Source organism: Hippoglossus stenolepis, chromosome 24, assembly GCF_022539355.2.
Source record: "Hippoglossus stenolepis isolate QCI-W04-F060 chromosome 24, HSTE1.2, whole genome shotgun sequence".
NCBI classification, from domain to species: Eukaryota; Metazoa; Chordata; class Actinopteri; order Pleuronectiformes; family Pleuronectidae; genus Hippoglossus; species Hippoglossus stenolepis.
Window position 1 is genome coordinate 4197322 of NC_061506.1, and position 24985 is coordinate 4222306.

The 24985-nt window shown below is 43.7% G+C and overlaps 1 protein-coding gene across 1 annotated transcript in view; it reads right to left on the reverse strand.

The window, feature by feature from the left end:
- LOC118103137 (gamma-aminobutyric acid receptor subunit gamma-3) overlaps positions 1–24985 on the reverse strand; it is a 61791-nt gene that overhangs the window by 15554 nt on the left and 21252 nt on the right. The window contains exons 3-7 of the mRNA XM_035149742.2: positions 23499–23566; positions 8774–8865; positions 8216–8347; positions 5438–5520; positions 1053–1190 (exon numbers count right to left, since the gene is read on the reverse strand). Coding sequence (XP_035005633.1) covers positions 1053–1190; positions 5438–5520; positions 8216–8347; positions 8774–8865; positions 23499–23566 — 513 coding nt within the window. The remainder of the gene's footprint in view (positions 1–1052; positions 1191–5437; positions 5521–8215; positions 8348–8773; positions 8866–23498; positions 23567–24985) is intronic.

A 24985-nucleotide genomic window follows, 5' to 3' on the forward strand; every position in this document is an offset into this window, starting at 1 on the left:
CAGAAAATTAGTTTGCCTGTGTTTTTTGACGATGCAGCGGGGGTCCAGGAAAACATGTAATTTATAAGGCCATCAACGTGTCTGGAGATGAGAGCGCTCATCTGTCATTTGGGTTTCTGGTGATCAGGAACACAAAGAGGCGACGGCCATTTCTAATTAAACCCAAACAGGAAGCTCCAACCTTATTCCCAATGGGAGGGTTGGGAGTGAGGTGGAGAAATGCTGCCTCCACAACCTCCTAATGTCGCCAGTTAGAAAGAAGGATGTTTCTATTTGATTCAGCTACTGTAAAAAAACAGAATTAAGTGCCACAACTAATTTCCACTGAGCTCCTTAATAATTTCCCCGCTCTCCGTTATCCGTCTCTTTATCGCGCCAAGCACTCGTGTTCCTCGAATATTCATGAACGGAGGTTCAGCTCTTGGAAAGCTGAATCAGGACACATTATGTAGATCCGAGGACGCCTCTCGAAAAGACAAAAGACCGTGCAACACAAAGGAAAAGGGGAATATGCGCAACTCATAAACAAGGTTAATAGGGGTTAACAATTACACAAAGCCATTAGACTCTGTGTTGTGTCCACTCGGGGCCGGTTTGTGGTATAAATCTACTGGCACCTGTTGGAGCAGCAGCTTCCCTCCAGATGAAACCATCAAAGAACACAAACACCCTAATAACTGCACTGAGAGCATGAGAGGGGGGAGGGGGGGAGAGAAGGAGAAAAGGATTGAATAATTAAACTTCCTTTTTAATCTTTAATCTTGATGATTAATGTCAGTGTAAAAACCTATTTGCCCGAGCACCCTGGGGGGGAATCATACGAGCTTTGAGGTTGTACTTATATGATTTCATTTACGGGCACGGTGCTAATGTTGACCTGCGCAAAGGTCATTCTCGAGCGAGCGAGACTCTGCCGGCTCGAGCGGCGAGTCAGCAGCCATGACTGACCTCTGGCTTCTCCATATGTTCGGGGGGGGAAGAAGCGGGGGAGGAAAGAGGCGAGGGCGAGCGCCCGACGCCTCTTCTTGACCTCTCCTCGCCGCGTCTCTCACCTGCTGTCGTCGTGAGCACGTCTGTGGTGTTTCTGAGCCCCATGAAGTCGAACTGGTACAGCCTCCAGTACTTCTGGTCTGAGGTCTCCACGGAGTTTCGCTTCCACTTGTACACGATCTCGTCTCTGGGGTATCCGTCTGGAAAACACACGCAGAGAGCGAAAAACACAGATAAAAGTCCAAGGCAACGAATACAGGAAGGAGTAATGCAGCAATGCAGTTTTTTTTTTTTATTATATGCATGATTTATACCTGACTTATGCATGATTTATACAAATTTATACAGAAAGTTTTCATAAGCAAATCAGCGGACTGCAGACCCACTGAGCAATTACTGTTAACTTGTTTGCCTGGAATGTGCTGTGAACAAATATTCACTCTAACACTCGATACAGTTTTCATCCAGTAGTAGAACAATCGTGATCATTTCACCTGTATCTACATGTCGATTGGTCACTTTAAAGAAAAATGAAATGGCTTTTTTTTTCCCAGTCTAATTTTGTGAGACAGACTCTGTGACAAACCTACTGAACACTGGCTGAAGCAGCTCCACATAAAAGAGGAAGTTTGAATTTCGACAGCTCTCCTGTGTGAAAAATCAAGCGGAGCTCGTTTGACATGATTCAAGCAATTTAACATTTTTCAAAGTAAAGTGAGTGACAGTGTTAATGAGCAGGTGGCAAACCTTGTTGTGGAAAGCAGACAAATTATGTAAAACGCTTTTATAACCAAGAGCAATCACCAGGATTTACTCTAAATATAGATGGCTAACATCCTCGCCGTCGTATTTCCCTCGGTGTGTTTACGCAATTATCTTTACTGCAAACTGTATTACCATTGAGTGACCAGTGCATCTTCATATCTAGGAAATGTTTATCATATTTCATCCCTTTAAAAGCCCCCTGAAGTGACATCCTGCCACCAGATGCTATAAATTACAATTTGCCACGGCTGCTTTAGCTCTGTCCTCCAAGCAAAGAAGCTGAGGGACATTTGTGTCCACGTGTTTCAGCTTGTTCCGCTCTTGCTGTTGTATTGTTAGCTCGCTCGTTAGCTTCGTTACCACTGTGCAATGCATTCTGGGAGTTATCTGTGTATTTTCCTGGGGGCCACTTGCTAGAGATACTGTAACGCAGTGTTTCTGAGCTCATATCACAGGTAAGCACCGTCTCATCTGACGAAACAACACCGGCCCCTTGGGTGGTTGACTATTGACTATCCAAAAATACATTGCACCCTCAAATTACATCTGCAACACTGTTATTTGGAACTGAAATTTACGCCTCATGCACTACGCCTCATGCCACACTTACTTCAACTTTTAAAACATATTGCATTTTGTGGCTACACTGGTTTTTACTTCATGTGGGTGCTTTTGAATAGTTCTATGTGATTTTCCAAACTCTGAAGCTCATTTAATTATCTACCTGCAGCGTGCAAACATATGGAGGACATTCTGTTTAAACACTTGTCCCTGCTTTTCATGATTCTATTGAATAAAAACTATTTTCAGAAAGATTGCTGATCCCCTTACTGTTCCTCTGGCTTCACCACTGGTCGGAACATTTATTCGTCCAGTACTTTGGTTTGAAAACAAATACCTGCGAGGCGACTTTCCCATTAGCTTCAGTTGCAGTTTGTGTTAACTCTTGATTTCGCAGCATCAACTCAGATGGAAAGCTAATCGACAAGAAGCTAAAGGAACGGTATTGAAAACGTGATATTTAGAAGACGACTTTAAACATATGTGCAGTGAAAATGTAAAGTTAATAGCGATATAGCCCAATAGACAGGGTTTGGAATCAAAGTCAAAAGGCTTCATTTTCATGGCTTTTATCCCGAACTCGAGTTTTTGATTCTGTGCATCTACAGCTACTGATAAAACAAAGCCCTGAATTCACAACATGCTTTCAGGTTTCTTTCAGGTCGAGGTCTGCTCTCAAGAAAAACAAATCAGAATTGACGAGAAAGACGAGAGGGACCTTCATCGCGTTCGGTGTTTTTTTATAATGCTCTGTCTCGATGAATGAAATTGATTGCAGCCGTAATGGGCAGACTTTTTTAATTTGCTTCACGATGTTTTTGAAAAGCCTCGTGCATTAGGCTTCTAAGATATCACAATACATTACCAGGGAGAGAGAGAGAGCGAGCGTGAGAAAGCATTATGTGTTTAGACACCGGGTGAAAAAAACCAGGGCCAATTGCAGCTTCATTATCAGATCTCACCCTGGTGTACAATGACTCAGACGGATTATAAGTCGCCTCTGGTCTGCTGCTCCCTCCTCCTCCTCCTCAGCAGATCTTCATCTCGCAAACCATCTGCCATGAAATGTGTAACATGTTCATGCAAAACAGACGGAGGGGACCGGAGTCCAAACACTTCGCTGCTCAGCTGCTTTTCTGCTCTTTTCCTTTTGCACTTAAAAGCATCTTGTGTTATATATCGAGACTGATGGAAGTGGTTTTTCTTTGGAACATGTCAGGGGAAAAGTTGACTCATCCGCGCTGCTCTTTTCAAAACCAAGACAACGTCAAATGGACAAATTACAGCTGTTTTTAAAGCATGGCAGGGGGGGGGGGCATTACCGCCAATCATCCCAAAGAGCTGAGACATAATGGAAATCCATTTCCAGTCGATAGCTCTTTCTCTACATACGCTGCTTTAACATCCACTCGCGTAACGCTGGGAGCAAATTGTATATGGGCTCAATACTCAATAGGGGCCGTTATTAAAGGCCACTGATAAATACTGACATCTGCAGGTAATGATTATTACCATAATTCAATTATGTCAGGCAGCGGAAGTGCAATCTGGTCTGAAAGAATGACCAGTCGAGGGCAATCTAATGGGATACTGGTGCTTTTTAGGATAATGGGTGAGATAACGAGGCTGTGATGGTTAATGGAACAATAATAATCATAATGATAATAACTTTATTTGTGAAGCACTTATCTAAACAAGGTAAAAGGTCTTCAATTCAGTTCAATTTCAAGAGTCAGAACATAACAAAAAAACAGGTCAAGACCTTAGATTTTAGAAAGCCCCAACGGTTCCCACAATGAGCAGCACTTTGGTGACTGTGAGCAAAAGGCCGTCCGCTTTGTACATGTGCCTGTAGATAACGAGTCTGTAGATAATGAGTCTGTCTGGTGCAGCAGGTTGGCCGCGCTGAGCTTAACAGAGAAGTCATGTGGATTCCTGAAGGTCTGTCCATTGAATGCATTAAGATAACACACGTGCAGGTCAGTGAGTGCAGCCTGCTGCCGCGAATTACTGCCTCAAACCGAAAATGTAATTTTGATTATTATGCCATTTCTATATACATTGCTCTATTCTTTGCTTTATCATTACAGACTGTAGAGGCTGTACTGATTGTGAGTGTACGGAGTCAGTTCTACTCTTTGTGTCCATAGGAGTAATGTGATGTGAAATATGCAGACAGAAATAGGCACTGATGACAAATAACCTTTCTGTAAATCTCTGAATTAAATCAAATGCAATCTAGATCAAATCTGTGTTTCTCTCTTTGTTTGATTCACTCTCGGGTTTATGAGAAACGTCTTTAAACACATTGATAAAGAAAACTGCTAAATCTCAAACTTCCACTGCTTCACACAATACAAGAGGAGACATGACTTATCTCGAAGGGCAGCAGGCGCACACCTCCGCCAACACTCGCCGAGATAAACAAAGGTGAAGAAATTGGGTTCTTCCTGAGGTCGTGCTCAGGCAATCCTGCTAAGTAACTATCAGACAAACAAACGCCTGTGAAAACATAACCTCCTCGGCAGAGGCCGTTACAGGTGTGTTTTAGGCTTAACCTGCAATAAACCAATATGACAGAAGTAGCCAAGAATAAAGAAATGTTTTTCTACAACTTTCTACAAATTTTAACTCCAATAACCAAGATTTCCTTCCTCTTATGGGATAAACACGTCTTTTATTCCTGAAACAGAAGCTCCATACTTGTAGATCTTCTCTTCACCTTAATCCACATCTGTAAAACATGACAGTTCCCCACTTAAATAAATTAAAATGTGATGATTTCTTGTCCCCTCTCTCAACAGCTTTCACAAATATCCGTGTGAAGGAAATCCCCAGTTCCCTAATCAGTGATTCCCACTGAAACTGGGGCGCCCCCATCCCCATGTCCTCCCTAATGTCTGCATCTCACAGGTGTGATACCAGCTCGGGTGGAACTGGTCAGCTTTTCTGTAGCATCACACGTCGACTTAACTTTAAAGTCATCTGCTTCTTTATTAAAACCCCGTCAGCGCTTGGCAGGTGTTGCATATGTAGGCGTTGCTATGCATGAAAATGTGCATATTTGGCCGTGTGCATTCATGTGTGTGTGCGTGTGCGTGTGCTCATCGCCAATACTCACAGCTGGAGAAGACGAGAGGACAGGAGTGTTCGTCCATTGGGAAATTATGGAGTTGCAGCTGGCATTCTGCGTTGATGGTCATCCTGGAGAGGGAGAGAAACACACAAGCACAGGCACTTAGACAATGACGTTCGAGGCCCTGAAATCGCTTCAGATCCTTCATTTCGCGGTTCATGAAGCACACGGTGCGAGTGCTCGGTATTCATCACTGCTTATATCACATAATGCACCTTTTTTTTTTTCTTCTTCTCCTTCTTGTGCCACAGAATGAGAAGCGCTGGCTTCAAACCAGATGGTGCAGGATCACACTCGGTTGCTTGTTTGATGTGTGAAATCCCTCAAAAATGACAGAACTGTGTTTGCAAAGATGGCATTAAGTTATAGGTCAAGGCCCAGAGGCACGGACGCTTCTGAGAACAGGAGAACTTGGTTATGATCGCTGGACAAGTCAGGGCACCAGATGTTCTGCAGAGGCAAAGACACAGGGGATCTGTTTTTACATCCAACACATAAACCTGGATGTGAGAGTCTTATTTTAATATACTGTATGGTTCTGAAATTAATTTACCCTGGATGCGAAAGCGTCTGTAAAACCCTCACAAAGACGAGTGTTGCATCTTTGTTCCTGATTCAAATTGGACCACTCTCATTAATCGAGTGAGTTGGGACAAAAGCAGAGTCTCAATCAAAGCGGCAGCCGCCTCGCTCGTCTTGTTTGTTGGCGAGCAAAGTGCAGATGATGTCTGGTCGTAATTTGCATATAGACGCTCGCCTCCGTCCTTGTCAGCGGCCGGGACGACCAAACCGAGGCGAGTCTGAGGAGCTGGAGTGAGGAGAGAGAGTCGAGCGGCGGCAAAACACAGCAGACGTGAGCGAATCCGGCGAATACGCCCCCAAACACGCGCCTCCTCAGGACTTAATATCCTTTTAATGAAACGATAATTTTCAGATTCATCACAGAGGCACGCATTAGTAGGAGTGAAATTAGCTATTAACACCCAGACATTTTGGGGGAAGTTAGTGGCTGTGAAGAGGGATTTTCTTCAGAGGAGTTTGTGTCTTTCTTGGAGCCATCGTGTGCTGATCTTTTGAAGTCACTCCCCCCAGCAGCTGTGTCGGCTGCTGGAAGAATAGTTTTTTTTTGTCTTTGTTGCTCAAGATGTAAGTTCATCACAGATTCTTTGCCACATCAAACTACAGTCGTAAATACGAGACGTCTTTTTTTAGCAGCGGTTCAACATTGTCGAAACCGCAATAAGAAAGAAATGTGATAAGTTGCTCTCATGAAATCAGCAAAAACATTTCATAGTAGAAAAAACGTGAGGTCTTTAGAAAAGTGTTGAAATTAAAGGAAATATTGGGGCTGAATTATTTTTGGGGTTTATTTCTGCACCAAGTTTTTAATTGAGTGTTTGCTTGAACGTGATTTGATCGGCTGGTGCATGAAAAGTGTTGAGGTTGGATAACCCAACGATAACCCTGAGTCCAGTGTTTACTCTCCCTCTCGTTTGTTAGCCGGCTAAATGCCAATACATTCAGCGGCGAGTTGCTGTGTCCGTTCGGCCGCCATTTGGTTCAGGTCAGGCCGCACATAACGGGCTTATCGGGGCCTTTCTCATGTCGCCGGCTGCAGCAGCTCGGAAACAGTGTTGAGGAGCAAACCAAACACAATGAGCTGATCTGAGGCAGAAAGGGAAGAGCAGCACCGGGAGGATATGTTCTCTGTGTGTTGTCCGTCATTATGAGTGACCCCCTTTTCAAAATGACTCATAATCATCACGTCCATCATCATTGTGTAAATATTGATCAGTGCTGCTTTAGTGCAGAGTCTATTAGGTAAGAAACACTGAAACCTTGGGGCTACATATCATATTTATGCCTCAGTGTTCAGTGTTATTATCTGTCCAAACAGTCCAAATCATCATCCCCCTGTAATTATGAGTTATATTTAACGTAATAATGTGAAGGTTTTTATTTATATAGCCCGTTTGCTTCGTATATTTAGAAATGGAAGCTGCTTGTCTGAAAAGCCACATTTTCCCTCCTGCTCAGGATGTGAAGCATCAGTATCTCTTGTGAAATGTGCCAGTCAAATAACATGCTCAGAGAGGAACCTTACACTTTAGCGCGCCTGTCACTTTAGCACACTTTGATTGGATTTATTTATTTATTCGCCTCGTGGTGACAGAACCTGAGCTCCCCCCCCGAGGGGGCGGAAAAAACAAACACTCGTTGTGATATTTGCTATTTGGCCGAGGTCTAGTTTGAAACCCCGGACACGCAGGTAAAATTGGATCCTCAAGACAGAAAAAAAAAAAGCTCATGTCAGACCTTGAGGGTTCATAAACCCAGATGCCACTCAAGTTTAAAAAGAGCCTGTCCACTCGAATCCTGAGAGTAGTTATTTCTTCTTCTTTTCTCCGCGCACACAGACACACTGTGACGGTTATTTTGTGATAAGGCCGAGTACACACCGGCTCGCACACGGACACACAACCTCCCCCTGTGTGTCATCTCTCTACTGCTGAGCTGCTGTCAGATGCTGTTTACAGGAGGCCTGAAAGAAAGTGAAGTTTTAATTTGTTTTTGTAATACTGCTTTTGGCCATCAGGGGTTAAAGTGCACTCACTCTGATTAGGACTAAAAGCACGTTGCATTGAGGCTAATTCGTGATCAACGTTAGATACGCTCTGACCCTGCTCGGACCCTTTTGCTCCAAATGTATGTTTCCACTGACTCCTGCGAAGAAATCAAGCTATAGAGTATTTCTTTTGTTACCTCAGTGTGTAGAGTATTTTCCCGTTGTTCCAGATCCGCAGCAGCTGATTGGGCGTCGTTATCCAGTGAGAGTCGGCAGTCTTGGAGTTCCTGAAGATGGTGTCGGGCAGCCAGATCAAACCCACCATATTGCTGGTTAAATGAAAGACAGAGGAATATTTGTATCTACACAGAGCGAGCGGAGAAGCAGAGTCAGGGATGATTGCTGCTGAATTCCCTCAGATTTCTATGAGAACCACGAGGCAGCGCCGCTCCCCAATAAGAGGTTAATAAAATACCAGGGCGGCACGGGGGAAACAAAGCACATCAATCAATTGATTCCATTAATTACAAGCTTCTTCCTGAGAGAGAGAGAATAATATTGTTCTGGAATGAGATGTTCACAGTATGAAAATGTGGAAACACAACAGTTGCTCCAGTGGAAAGAAAGACGCTCGCAGCTGAGTCCTGGAGTCACAGTTGATTTACAACAACAGTAGAAAACGCTGTAATTATCGGGTGTGACTGCTACAAACAAGGGGATTTGACGTGGTGTAAAGCTGTGTGGTCAGTGTGTACCTGTTGAGGGTTAGAATCCGCATGCTGCTGCTGTTATACCGCAGACGTGTGTCCACCCAGGTCTGGGCGAAGATGATATCGATCTGGTACTCCTGGGGAGAGAAAAGTACAGTCGATATACTGATCTGAACCCTTTTTGCAGAGTGGTCCAGAGACCGAGGGGAGTCGCAGCGCTAAGCAGCCGCGGTCGAGTTCTTCTCGTGGAGCCGATAATGCGTTTGTTTGAACACAAACGTGTCCACATCAAAGGAAGAACGACAGCACCACCGCGGCGGCACTCGGTGGAAACACTCAGATGCACATTATGCTTTTGATATGGAAATTCAGTTACAGCATCTCTCAAACTGTTTACTTCATCGCATTTTCTTCTGTTTCCTCCTCGGCAGTGACCTCCCCTCTTCTAATTGTGGAACGAGGGATGCTGAATCTGGATTTTCCGTCAGGTAAAACAAGTCGGAATAGTCCTGAATTTATTAAAAGAGGGGAACTTTATTTTAGTTCTTTGCAGTACACGATGAGGCAAAGTTATATTGTGGAAAACAGACCTAGAATCATGAGAAATTACCAAAAGGCATATTTTTTATTGTCATGTCGGAGAGGTGTCGTTTCCTCGGGGGTGAATCAGGGTTTTACTGCAGTCGCTGCTTCGGTCCGAGCTGAAATCCGAGTGTTTAAGTGCATGATGTGACAAGTTACCACGACTGGAGGCTTCATGTTCCTCTGGAGAACTGGCATCAAAACAAAAGGCTAAATATAACTGAGGAAAATATAGCTGACAGAGATCTGCACCCATTGATCTGCTTTGTCTTTGAATCTCAGATTAATGGCGTTTATCTTGATTTGAGACAGATGCAAGTTCTGCTGACAGCTGACAACACAACCGTCCTTTATCGGCTCACCAGATTTTAACATCCCCCCCCTGTGATGGACACTATTGTTTCTGTATAAAGTGATTTCATTTTTTCAACATACACAAGTATTTCGGTTGCAGTTGCAGCTCAAATCTAGACTTTTAAAAGCTGGTGTATATTGACTGTGTGGAACTCGCTCTCAGTCCCGGAGTGAAATCATTTAGAAAGGCCCGCGGAGGTAGAGATGCTGTTGGCGTCGATAACATGCAAATAATGTTAATAAGAGCAGTTTTTTCTTTTTGTAAAACTGGATAAATGATCCAGGAGAAACTTGAAAAATGGGGAAAAGCTCTATTTATCGACACCTGCAGAATTTATCAAACTGACACAGGGCATCTTCCACTCAGACATCAGGTCAACATATGACTGACCCATCGTGGCTCTAGATGGAAAGGAATTGATTGGCTCCTGAGGGCAGCACCCCCGTGACCCTGGGGGTTGTTTGGGGATCAGCAACAGTAACATCACGGCTGTGAACTCAAACCATCACTTTTCTGCTGCTTCCCCTCGTGTCACAGCTCTCACCTGAAAGCTCGGACTTGTTTGTGCTGCCGGGGTTCGTGTAGTATTTCACATGAGCCCGACCTCCACCCCCAGCGTCCGCCCGCAGCCTACGAGTCCTGAATGTTAACCTGTGTTATGAAGGTATCTCTCTCACTTCCCGTAAGGAAAGTGAGGGCAGGGAGTCGGGGGGGGGGGGAGAAATGATGATAAATGACGAGGTCGGAGCGTTTGAAGAGCAGGGCAGTGACGAGGTGAGAATCTAGACTCGCTCTCTGTCAGCATCTGTCGCTCCCCGCAAAAAAAAGTGAGGGCGTGACGAGGTCAGAGCCAAGACGCCAACACGTACTAACGCAGCATATTTATAAGATAACGACAACAATGAGTAAGATTGACTTGTGTTTATGTTGTTTTTGCGAAAAACGATTTGTACAACTGAAGCTTTTGTGTTTTTAAACTTGCCCCATGAGGAACAAATCAAGTCTTCTGCATCTGCTACAGAGGCTGATTTCTTCTGAAGAATTATGACTCGGGGCAAATGTTGTTTTTTATGTTTCACCATATGGGCCGATGAGTTTAACTGCTGACATTGTTTAGACTCATGAATCAAGGAAATTGAGTCCCAATGAGACAGAAATCTAATTTTCAAGGAGCAACTCAGGAGCAAATACCTCCACCGAGGAGATTCAATCAAACACACTCATAGATTATCAGTCTTTCTAAAAATGCCTGATGTCTTTTGACAAATCCATGAATTGTTCCCTAGCAAATCAGAGAAAAATGTCACAGTGGTGGAGAAGCCGAGGACTAAACACTTTTAAACCCCATTTAGTCAGACACTTAATAAACCAGCAGCTATTCACAGCACTCCATCACTTACTCAGAGGCTGAGGACCTCCAACATGGCTGACAGAAGGTCAGTACATCAGCTGGAAGTCCTCTGAAGCACACGAACAAGGCGGAGTGATACCTCAGTGATAAGGTCAGACTGTGACCACTCTTCAGAAGCTGGAATCAAACGGAGGAAAGTCATATTTTGGCATTTTGGAGAGTTTTTAAATCTGTAGGTTTTTAAGTTTATCAAGCGACTCCACAAAAGTCACTGATTTTGATTTGCAGTTTTCTTTGTATTCTCAAGGCACTTTACTGAAGAAGTACCACAGCACCTATATGTGTAAAGTAAAGAAAGTGAAATACACTAACTCACCTCAATCATCCCAAATTCTCACACAGTGTCAGTCACTTCCTGACTCCTCTGCCCTTTTCCCAAAACAGACAGACGAGACCTGACCTTCCAGATACAGCTGTCACCAGACTGCCCATTGTTACTGTCGGCCTGCGTGACCTTTGTTGGGGGATGACAGGGACACACACACACACACACACACACACACACACACACACACACACACACACACACACACACACACACACACACCTTATTCAGACAGTAACAGCGAACCACAACATGCTCCGCCTGACAGGGGGGTGAACTCTCACTGAAAATCCCCAAATGGGATTTTCAGCTTCCACTCGGTCCTTCTCGGGGACTACACCTGCAAGACAGGGACGCCGAGGCAGGTCCATTATTCATGGACATTATGCAAAACAATGACGCCGCGTGTTCGCAGATATCCGACTAAAATTAACCAGGGAGGCTCCCATTATTCCCCCAGGGATCCTCCTCCCAGTCAGAAAGTGACGGTGTTAGAGGAGTCCATTACTCACGGCTATTGACTGAAAACAATGAGGCGCAGACTTGGAAGTGAGATAATCAAGAGGGACTCGCATTGTACGTTCTCCGCTGGGAAAACCCTACACAATATGAAGTCAGACACGGGGACTTTCATTATTTAGGGACTAAATATTTCATCTTAGGTTTTAAAATATTAAGAATGTCCCTCCTGTCCCTGGCTCAGTTTTGACACAGTAGTATGTAGGTACAGGAATTGTGAGGAAACCTCACGTGATCAAACATTTATCATGTGATTAATTAAATAATGCCAGCTCTGAAAAAAAGGTGCAGGTACACGTTTTCTCAATATTTCAGAATTGGAGCACTGCGTATTGGCAAGGTAGTATTGCAAAGATTTCAAAAACAAAGTTGTAATATTACGTGAATAAAGTTGCAATGGAGGAGATTTGTAATTTGTAATATAACGAGAATACCATCAGGATTCAGATGAAAGAATAAATTAATACTTGCAATCTCAGGATTTGTTTAATTCAAAATGGCCCTAATACTTGTGTAGGTATAAAATCTCCTTCTACATATGATATTTGACCACTTTCCCTCACGTGTGACGTATCAAATGAGAGCACATAGTGATGGATGTCACCTTCTCTCAGCGCACAGTGAAATAAACTTGGGAGGGCAAACAGCAGTGGGGATCTGATAATAATACAGGATCCATTGTCGAAGCCAGAGGATGTTGACGGCAAAGCACGTCTGCCTGAAGTTAATTAGCTCGAGTTGAACAGCATCGGAACAAATAGCTCGCCTCCTCGCACAGCCTCATCTTTTCTGCATGGACCAATTACACGTTGCTCAGCTACATTTTCTACACCCGTGCACCAAAACATGTTTCCCAAGAGGCGACATATACTCTCTTTATAACTCTGTGTTTCAATTACACTCGCTGCAATACATCACACTCACTGAGCAAGAGATAATGATCCTGCCTGAGTATCTGTCTATCTATCTATCTGTCTGTCTGTCTGTCTGTCTGTCTGTCTGTCTGTCTGTCTGTCTGTCTATCTATCTATCCATCTATCTATCTGTCTATCCTCCATCTATCCATCTATCCATATTTTTTGCAAAAGCTCAAATTTCATTAAATGACAAACTATTAAATGATACGTTTAAATGCATCTTACACAGTAATAATTAATCATCAATAATCAATAATCTTTTCACTTTAGATAACTTAATAATTTGTAATGCAGCGTGTTCTGTTTTTGTTCGTCAGAACAATGTAAAATTTACATTGTTAGGTTGTTGTTTTCCCATTTTTAACCTTTTTGAAATGTTGGATAGAAAAACAACAAAATTGGAAAGTGTTCATCTCTTTGTTGGGCCCAGAGTTACCAAGGAGTACTACTTGTAATAGAGTATTTAATACTGTGGAAGTACTAGTTATTATGGATTCCTGTACTTCCTCCTCGACTGCAGAGGCTTTATTTTCCTATGATGCTTTACCAAGTGAACTTTCATCTTTACAACTCCCTCACACGGACCTGACTCTGCTTCACCGCTGATCAGGTTGAATCCAGTCGCCTCCAAAACACCGTCTTGCACTTTATTATGTGATGCTTTGCAGTAAGGGGAATATCAAACTTAAGCACAGATCACTGACTAATGTATTTCTCCAGGCAAAACTGATGCAGCATCGTCGGTATAAATATTTATAAGTGAAATATTTATAACTCCCAGAAAATTGGTCGTTGGACTACATTTTCTATCCCACAAGAAAGAAACGAGGATTTCTCCGAGTCATGTGTCCGCGTCTGTGCAGGCTCATCCTCGTGCTTCGCTGTGAAGCGCATTTAAATATTCAGTTTTATTCTCAGAGCCCTCTCATCCACACCGCCACTCCCCTCGTCCCCAAATAATCACATCCAACCCAGAATGCCTTGCTGTTGCTGTTGTCCTGCAGGCGGCCTCTCGGTGACGCTCCTCGCGCGTGATGGGCAGACAACGGTGAACACGACCCTTCCACCGCCGCTCAGGGCTGATGGTGAACTTCTGTCACACGTGTTGCAAACAAAACTGTGCTACTCCTGCAGGTATGAGTGGCATTTTAAAGATTGTGTGTGTGTGTGTGTGTGTGTGTGTGTGTGTGTGTGTGTGTGTGTGTGTGTGTGTGTGTGTGTGTGTGTGTGTGTGTGTTTCACAAACATGCTTTTGTCCTACCTTTCTACTTGAAAGGTACTTGGGGATGTATTTAGCAAATGTGGGGGTCGTATCGGCCGTGTTTTGTGTGGGGGAGGGGAGCTCCTTTTACAAACAAGGCTTTTTAACTTTTTACATATGCAAAAAAAAACTATATAACACCCCTTAGAGTAAATATAAACTGAGAAAGCATCATATGTCACATTTAAGATATGCACATTGCGTCTTTGTGTTCAGATCTGAAGTTATGACTCAGAGAATTTGGGCGATTTCTGACGCACATGTTGCTTTCATCTAACACAGAATCTCTGCTCCCTTCAACTTGAAACTGCTATCAGCGAATAAATCATAAATCATCAAATCAGTTTGATGAAATAAACTCGTTCAAACCTAATTTTGCATCGAGGAAAGTCCAACATGAACTGAAACGTCTGCACTTTTGCAGCTGTATATGTGAAATATAGACATTTGAAATCCAGATGAAAGTCTCCTCTACTTCTTCAGGACATAAACAGGAAAAAGATGTAGAATGAAACGTCTGAATTCACAGACCGAAGCAGGATTTTAAACTTCTGACAAATCATGCCCCTCTTCTTCTTCGTCTGTATCTCAAACAGGGATCGTGCCTTCGAACCCTCCGGTGCCTCCATCTTTCCTTCAGCCTGTTTGCTTTATGAAGAGCCCATCAAACATCTCATCATTAATTTATATGCCCAATAAAATTTGCAGCTTCGCTCCCGACACTAAATTTCTGCATCGATTCTGAGGGGAAGACAGTCAGAGGAATTAGAGGGGGGGGGGCGGCAGCGGCTAATGGGATCTAATGAGGGCGAGGGAAGTGATGAGGGGCGATCACGAGCGGCGAGAGATTAAAGAGCGGGTTACTGATAAAACGGTTATTGCCGTGTCAGCTAATCGATATCGGGCTGACTGGAAAACCCCGTTCAAACCAGTCACCTGTCACATTTAATCTGGAGAGCGAGTCAGTCTTCATCATTTCATGCTGGTGTAACGCTGCTGCTGCTGCGGCTGCTTGTGCTTTGCTCCGCCTGCTGCAGGCCCCCGATGATTCATCCGGACCTCCATCGCCCGGCTCCACCTGTTGTGTGCGTACGCATCAGCGCACGGATCTGTGAAGCTCTGCTCTGTACAAGTGGAGTCATATGGGAGAAGGCTGGAGTCGTCATGCACTCTGGTTCCATCAGACTCACATCATTAAATTACGACTTTATTCTCAAAATCTCTAATTTTTTCTCCTCAATATGGCTCAAACTCTCTGTTGTAGAATGAAGGACGAGTCTGGCTCCAACAGGTAAAAGGGGAACATGTCCACACTGCTGCCAGGATGCTAAATGAGTCTTCAGCACTTCTTCACATTCAGATATATTGCAGAGAATATTCCACCGGATATATAAAATGGATGTGAGAGCTTCTTCAGTGAGTCCTCACCTTTAGGACTCATTGCCAGTAAATCCCCTCTAACACCGTCTACACGCTCGTGTGTGGACTGTGGGAGGGACGTAAACCTCCGTACATGCCAGAGCTGATAAACTGGATCTGACAACGTGCGAAGCCGCAGCTGAACTTTACTGTGAGATTCACACGTTATCACTTCTCTTGACATTATGACAATGCCAGATGACAGGATATGAGGAATGTATATCGGGAGAGATCGGCGTTATGAGGAGGAACGTGATCTGTGGCACTTTGATTTTTGCACCGTGGAACATTAACATTAAAAGTAATATCTAATATTTAAAAGCCAGTTCCCATTAGAAAGAGACAGAGGACATTTTTAAACAATAGCATCTTCCCTTTCATTTTTTTTTTGCAATTATAAACTTCATGGATCATATGTTACATGTTGTTTATGGGCTATTTACTTGTGTTAAGAGCTTTATAGAACTGTCTGGCTCAATGTTCCCCTTCCTTCTCCAAACTATTTATCAAAACTCCAACAGCGATATTAAATGCATCCTCCTCCCTGGAATCAAAGTGAGGCTTTAAAAGCGAGCAATGCACAAACATTATCGACGGCGCACAAAGCAAAGATCAGCGGTAAACATTGGACGGCAGAGGCAGAGGGCGGGAAACACAATGATCCTTTTCAAGTGGAAGATTTTCCTCTGGAGAGGGACGGAAGCTTTGATGTGTGTGGCCTCCGTGTATTTACCCATCTCATCGAGAGTGTGTGTGTGTGTTTGTGTGTGTTTGTGTGCCACAAAAATAGCTTCATCTGTCTTTTCAGAGCGGAGGGTCAGGATGTCCTTCAATCTCTATGGACTCAATTATTAAGTGAGTCAGTCTCCTGTTGCTGCTGCTGCGGCGGCGGCTGCACACTTTTTCTCCAATCTGACGAGGATTAAGTGCACGCACAGGTCGCGCGTCTCCACTGATTCACCATTAGAATGCACCGACGGGCCGACGGGCCGACAGGAAATGTGTTTCAAAGTGGAATTAAGCGAGATTTTATGCAAAAACACACCTGTTTTTATCAACTTTAATTATTTAAATGGGGCGGCGGGATACGGAGCGTCCCAGCGCCGCGGCCCAAAACTAGATCCAATAAACATCTGGATTTAAAGGAGATTTTGAATATTATAAAGCACTTTGGTCTCAGGCCAAGAGAGAAATGGAGCCACTGTCTTTACAATCACATCACTAACGACTGATGATTGAAATGTATTCACGTACCAACGAACACCTTTTACTGTGGTTTTACTGGGAGTAATTGAAAAAGTAAGAATGGAAATTGGAGAAACTTTTTGTTTTTAGAATCGGTGGAAGATTGATTTTCAGTTTGGATTCATAATCTTCTTGTGTTTTAACTTTTTTATATATATTTGGATTTTTGGTTGAATGTTAACACCCCCCCCCGGATTCTTTCTCGTGCTCTTGTTGCTTCCGGTAGTTTTTGGAGTTTGCTTGTTTGCCCGCCTGCTTTATTAGATTCCACACATCATACCTGCCTTGCTGTTAACTCTGCTTTTGGGTCTTCCAGTCTCATAAAATGTGACTTATAGTCTTCATAGTGCACATTTTAATTGCATTTCCAGAAAATCGGCAAAAGAAAAATATTTCATTCGTTTTTTTACTTTGAAACCTTGTGTTTCCATTACATTTTCACCTTTGATCCACAAACCTTCAGTTGATAGTTTTTATGAACAAATTGAAATTGTGCTCAAGTACAGGAGGTCAAGGTCTCATCTGATGATGGGAGGAAAAGTCAGAGGATCACCAAAGATGATACAATCCATCCTGTGTGCACCAGGGAGGTTTGAACCAAATTTCACGACAATCCAACCAAGGTTTATTGAGTATTCAAATAAAAACAAATGAAGTGACTTAAAAAACGTCTTGTTCTCGAGCTGCTTCTCGTCCCTACCCTCAGCGCAGCCACAGAGGCGTCTGTCACAATAATTACAGTGTTGATTACCCGCTCACGGTTTGGGAAAACAAAACAAAATCAGAAAAGCGCCGCACTCGATCACGACAAATTAAAAAGCATGTCTGCGCTGTGTGACTGTGACGTGCTCTGTGTTTTGGGTCAGCAATAACGTCTTGGAGATGCGCGTGCTGACGGGATGTGTGTGCAAGGAGAAGGAGGCCTGTGCGAGATTGATGGCGTGCCAAAGAGAATAATAATCTGTCCCCTCCATCGCTGACTCACTGTCCCTCGTCTTTGTCCTTCTTTTTCTTTTCATTATGGGATGATGAATGTGTTCGTTGTCGAAATGTCGGGGACCCGATTAACGGCTAATTTGGCGGGCTTGTCTTGGCAGAGGACGACCTTGATCTCAAACCTGGATGAGTAAGGATTGCTGGGAAATAATAGATCAAAAAAGCGTCATCAGCCGAGCCCCCGCCGTGAGAGAAAGAGAAATAAATAAAGAAAAGTGGAGGGAAGAGTGGAATCACTCACATAGAACCTGAACCTCAGTGAGCTTATCAGACCAAACAATAAACGGCACAAGGACAAGCTGGCACAAGTACATCTGCACGCACAGCCAGAGTGTGTATGTACAGACTGCTCCTTTATCTCGGGACCCAAAAACACAAACTATTAAATTGCACACGCACAAAAAAACACTCAGCAGCTTTGAATTATTGCATCTGTCAAACCCGGGAGCCTTTTGGGATGACGTCTCTTCAAAGATTATCCATGTAAACACATTTATCTTGACTAGTGTAGATCTGTACTTTGTGTATCAATCAGTTTCCCCTCTCGCCACCGACAGATTGCAACTGACATGTTCGGTGAATTGGGAGAGAGCGTCACGTGTTTCTCTGCATAGCTCGCGTGTCTCATCCCTCTGTTCCCCAGAGTGGAAAACAAAACTATTAAAATACATCAGTGAGCCACACTGTTGTACACATGTTCCATCATTAAGCAGAACATGGGTTTTATACTCACCACCATGCGGAATTAGTATTAATCCACCGCTGAAAATAGTCCCCAACCGAAGCGTCATTTAATCCTGTTTGAGTAACATTTAGTGGAGACAACACCTCTTGTTGCATCTAAAATACAAACTGTAACGTCACCTATCCAGTGCATCAGTGAAGCCTTTGCACTTCACATTCTGCTCAGTTTTGCCTCTTTAGATTTAGTTTTGTTCTACCATGGCCTTCAATAGCTGCCCATCTCACCTCTGAGATGAGGATCCCAGTTTATCATTAAACCATTACCCCCCCTAACTGTCTTCTGGAGAGGATCACACAACAACGCACCCACATGGGATCAGGTGACCAATCAGGCCTTGAGCCATTCCTGGGGATCTATGTATAAATAAAGATGCAGTACTTCCTCCCTGTGAAAGTGATAAAAGGCTGAGCCGAGACACAACTGTCGCACGTCCACAAATAGCAGGTCGTCACCTCCACATGCTGTAGGTGAAAATGATCTGTTGTGACACTTTCACTCAGATGTGAGCAGCGAGGTGCTTTGACTGGTGTTTAAAGGAAGTACTTCCTCTGCGGCTGATGGCAACAACGCACGTCCAGCGGCAGGAGTGAGGGAAATACAGTAAACTACAGTAAATGTTATTCTTCCAGGTCACGGTGACCTCATATGAGTCTGGGGAAAAAATATATGGCGGAGGCGAACAACAGGGCAGCAACTCTAGTTCAAACTGATTCTGATATATTATCGGACTAAATCTCTTTAAATTCTTGGGCAATTTTGTTTGCTTCGCAGAATTCACCTTCGTTCTGCTGAGAAATACAATAGTCAACAATTTCCCATTCAACCTGATCCACCTTCACCTGTTTCTTCCATTGACTCACCCAGTTGTATCAATAGAGAGCCGTGCCTTCCACTCGGTTTGATGAAATTGGTTTATTTCACGATCAGTGCAGGTGCTTTCTTATAATTTCTACCCTGGATTGAGACACACTGGCTCTCCTCACTAGTAGAGCAGCGAATTCAATGTGCCGCCCCCTCACTGGCTCAAGCACAGACGACAGGAACATAGTGCCGATGTCAAAGTGCGTCTGTCTTTGTCAGTTAATTTACTGGCTTTCTTATCTGACTCACCCAGCACCAGCTATAAAAGCCCGGGCACTTTTGCTCGACTTTAATGCATCTAATGCTGTTTAATCACTCAACCATTCATCCCAGTATGTCCTGAAATTACTATCAGCTTCATTTGGCATTGCATCATGCCGGCCAGTGTCCATTATCATCGGGGCAAACGAGGAAAGATAATGTGTTTTGTTCAAAGGCAGATGAGGAGCCTCCTGGAGTTTGTGGCTGTAACTATGTCGCAGCGCCGGAGATGGTCACTGTGTGTGATCAATGAGAATCATGAATCTGAAACAGCCCTGGGGATTTGACCTGGTTTTTAACACACACACACACACACACACACACACACACACACACACACACACACACACACACACACACACACACACTGGGACTCACAGTCAGAGACAAAGTTGAGAGGGAGTGAACACGCTAAATGGAGGGTCTCAGGACACATGATGGATTAAGCTCAAGTGAGAGGAAGAGTGCAGTGTAGTGTGAACGCGGACCTTTAAAACAAGGCCACACCGAGCCGTGCCAGGCCATGCCGAAGAAATCCGTTGTTTTCTCTCTGACGTCGTCTACAGGGGGGATGGATTTTTAGAAAACGGGAGGAAACTTCAAGGCGAGACTGATGAAAGAGTTGTGACTCTGCGCTAATTCCAGTACAGTCGGGCCACCCGGGGCGGTCAGGGCTCCGTAATCCACTGACCGGCGTCCATCGTCCCTGACAGGGTGAAGCCAATCAGCGCGCACACTGAGGAGAATCACTGGGATGTCACAGCGGGATCCCATTGTCCAGTGAAACAAAGTTTGGGCTCCCGCAGCGAACACAGCCCAGGCATGGCCCACTGACCCACTACAGGCTCCAGTGGTTTGTAATTCAAACTACAAACTATGTTGCTCCTGATTGTGTGTGCGCCTGTGTGTGTGTGTGTGTGTGTGTGTGTGTGTGTGTGTGTGTGTGTGTGTGTGTGTGTGTGTGTGTGTGTGTGTGTGTGTGTGTGTGTGTGTGTGTGTGTGTTGCCCTATTTTGTAGAAGTTGAACTCTCTTACAAACTTTAAGTAATAAATAATTGAACACAATCAAAGACTACATGAGTTGCACTGGACGTCCGTGCTGGATATTTTCAGTGCTAAAGTACAATGTAGTTTTAAGAATTCCCTAATTTCAAGAAGTCTCGGATAAACATAATTTGCATAACTGGTTTCAGTTATAAATGGAAACAAGGACAGTTTCAAAGGGTTTGAATTTAGAAGTTGGTACTTCTTTGAAATTAAGGGTATAAGATGCAACTTTTTAAATGAGCCCAACCCGTCTTAGTCAGAAGACGACTTATAAAACATCCAGATCTTTAAGCTGCTGAAGTTTAGTTTGTGTAAATCGAGGAATTACATTGCCTTTGTCAGCTAAGGGGTTCCCCAAGGCTCAGTGCTAGGACTCCAACTTTTGGCTTCGTTTTGGGTTCCAAGATTAGACATATTGGACTTGGTTTGTCATTGATATTACCGAATGTATCTTCACACCAAATGTTACAACTGCCTCAAACTTTACACAATCGTCCAAGCACGTGACCTCACAATCGAGACCATGTCCACGACCTGAAAAAAGACGCTGCCTCGGGTAGAAGCAATATCAAACTTGAGATCGAGCTGTTTCTGAGGTTATTGCTCTTCTGGTGGAACTGAGCCGACACGTGTCCTTGTTCCCGTGCTGCACCCTCAGCGCTGCCACGGCACTTTGTGTAATTATTACACAGCTTTGTTGAGTTTGCACTTCACTCAAAGGTTCAGACGTCTCTTTCATAATCAGCCATGGACGTTTTGATGATTGCGTTTATCTGTGCTTTTCAATCCCAGCTTCTCTGAGGCCTCAGTTCGCCGTAGAAGAATTCTATCGATTTTATCTTCTCTGTCATCTGTTGTCTTTTGTAAGCACACATGTAATAAGTACTCCGCAGGAAGGAGGTGACTGGGGTAAAATAAGCCCCTTCAATGTTATCAAGAGCTTCCTTTGTAATTGATGAATCACGCTGTCTTCAGTTTGCTATACTTTACTCTTCCACTGTAAAACATCACAACAAACAGGAGGGGGAGACAATAGAACACAGCACTAAAGCCCTGGGAGCGATTGTGTCTTTGTCGATATCACATTTGAATTACTGAGACATTTACTGTGTGAACACTGCTTTTTTCAAACCTTTGTATGGTGGCAATGAAATACCCTGGCGTCCAGGCCAGTGTGTACCCCACCTCTAATCAATACAAACTGGGATGGGCCCCAGTTCAGATTCAAACACTCCCATTGTGTGCCACTATCTTTATGTACGGTCACTCTTATAAATACTATGTTACAAGTAAAAGTCCTGCATTCAGTATCTTTTGTTGAAAAATAATTTACCTACATTACTGGTTTGTGAATTGTTGTGGAGCCAGAGTAGAAATTTGCAGAAAGTGGAATTACTCGCGTACAAGTACCTCAAATTTGTACTTGGCTTTGAGTAAACATACTTAGTTAAGTTCCCCTCTCTCTCTGTCTCTGTCAACCTCCTGTGAATGAATTAATAATAGAGTCAACAGTGTAGACACTGTGTGTGTGTGTGTGTGTGTGTGACTGGTTCACAGTATTTGCATGGGCGGCTCTGAATCTACTCGGCTCCTCAAAGTCCAGGGTAGAAAAAAAACAACTGAGTTCAACAACACCATTCGTCATCCCAAATTAAATTTACCTCCGAATGCCCTCTGCTAAACGACTGCACGGTCATTTGTGTACAGGTTAAATTAACGTACATTCATTTAAAATGTCCTCCGCTCTGCCGAACCTTTATCTGAATAACATTATAATTGCTTTTCTCGAATGCCAGGAGACATTAATAGATCAAGCCAGGTAATATTTTAATTTCACTTTCAAACAACAGTAATAACATGTGATGACACACGGTTGCTCCTGATGCACAGACATGACATCAGTGCATTCGACTGCCTCATGCGTTAATCAAGCCTTTTTTTTGTCATTTCATTCTAAATGTGCAGATCTAATCTTAACTGATATAAGTTGCAGCCTCGTGCTGGAAGTAATAAAAAAAAAAGGCTAAATTGCTTTTATATCAGGAAATATTTAAGGTTGCCTGGCAACAGCATCTGGTGATCGGGTGAGTTCGGAGATAAAGTGCTTTCATTACCACGTCTAGCTCAGTTAATATTTGCAAAGAAATATATATTTATGATGTTTTGAGAGGAAAATTTTCAAGCCCAAAAATAATATCACACCTGAGCATCTTGACAGGCACTGAACAAACGCTTTAAGCTGTTTAGTCGAGCAACCACTTATTATTTCTCTTGTCTCAGAAGCAGCTATTTCCTCAGAGCCACTCCTTCAGTTTCAGTCTCTCAAATGTTTAACGGCCTTGTTCTTAAAAATATACGTTGCTTTATTTTCCTGGTCACATTCCCGAAACCATATTCGCCTCCTATTCAAACTTTGTTCTGTGAATTTCCATGCAAAAAGATTCAGATACTAAATAAAGACCAAACAAACTAGAACAAAATGATTCCGTGCGAGGTTCCTCTCCTTTCCGCAGAGACACAAGCCGCTGTCTGACTCGACAGCGGAGCGCTTTCATTGCAGAATCTCCGTGGCTCTTCTGAGATTCCCCCCAAAACTCACTCATTTGCTTAATCCGAGCTGATCCACGGGACACACAACAAAGCATCCACACCTGTCTTCCCCGGCGTCCTGTGCCAGGGAAACAGCTGCGGCGGCCCACATGACGTCCGATTGTACAGCGTGAGATATGGCAGCACTCGTGTGCGATGATGCTAATGTCAGACAGCGGACAAATGTGTGTGACTGGGGGAAGAGAAGCGGGGACGGGAGGAGGCGGCTGTACTCACCATGTCGATGGATGACACAGGCCCGATGCTGTTGACATATATGCCCACATCGATGACTGTTGGTTTCACTGCAAGAGCCAGAAGGAACACGAGTGAGTGATGGCCGCACATAGTGTAGACGGGGACACGTGTGAGATTCATACATCTGTTTCATTCTGTCGTCTGTCAGGGTTTTCATCCCCTGGTTACGTCTGACTGAACCTGCAGTGGCAAGAACTGAATCAGTGCTTTAAAACAATGATTATCACAATGTCACCTTGACAAATAAAGGGAATCGAGTTTCTCTACAGTGAAGGCAGAGCCATCCATCAATCAATCCATCCGTCCACAGTGAAATGTGAACGCTCTATAAATCAAGAAAAAGCTCCAATGTGCTTCCTGGAGCAGTCGCTGTGTTACCATGGCGATTAATAGCGTTTCCAGTCAGTCTGTAGGATCTTGGCTAATTTTGCTTGGCAACAACATTTGAATTGGTTCTCGGAAGCAGAAAATTGGAACATCAGACACGTGGACTGTTACCAGACCTTAATGCTCCAGTTGAGGTGGGTTTCCTCTAAATATGAAGAAGCTTGTGGGAAGAGCCAGAGAAGGTTTGATAAGTTATTGCTCTATATGTTCAGCATCTGTCGGCAAAGCACTTACTACACCTAAACTCCTCGTAGCACCATCCTCAGTCTCAGCAGTGAATCATCATCAAATATGTAATTAAAACCAAACAGCTAAACGAACGTCAGTGTGATAACAACTACATAAAATGACAGAAACCATGTACATGATGTGTACATGATGTGTACTTAGACACCACCAACATGGAGGAGGTGGAGATCATGACCTTTACTGCAGCCAGCCACCAGGTGGCGATCAAGACACTTTGTTTTCAATCGTGCGCCTTAACACACAGTCAGTGGGTCAGGGTTTGCTGCCAATTTGGTCCTAGTGGTGAGTTGTGGTACTGCAATAAAAAGGCATCATCCTCTATTCTTTCATATTTTATTCCATCTACGGAAGTTAAATATTTGTAAAACTGTCCCACAGCTTTGAAATGACAGTTTAATTTGTATCTGCTCGACATCATCACAATGTAAACCCACGCAGGGAAACACTGGAGCACACGTGCAGCACAAAACAGTGAACAGCAAAGAAAGGATAATCTGTTTAATGAAATCATTCAATCAACTGAAATGAGCTTGAAAATATTTCACGTGCACCATTCACTCCTGTCGAGCACACACACACACACACACACACACACACACACACACACACACACACACAACTCGCATGTACACAAACTCAATATTGAGTGCAATTGAATACGACTGCAGAGCCTCTTTCAGACAGTAGTGTAAATGTAGGCTGAGCTGTTTTGATTGCATCCAACGTTGTGAGGTCAAGCACAGAGCGTGTGTGAGAGCTCTTGTTCGTCCGTCCCCGGAGAGACAGTGTAATCGTTGGTTTGAATTCGTTTGCAGCTTTTTGCGACCAGC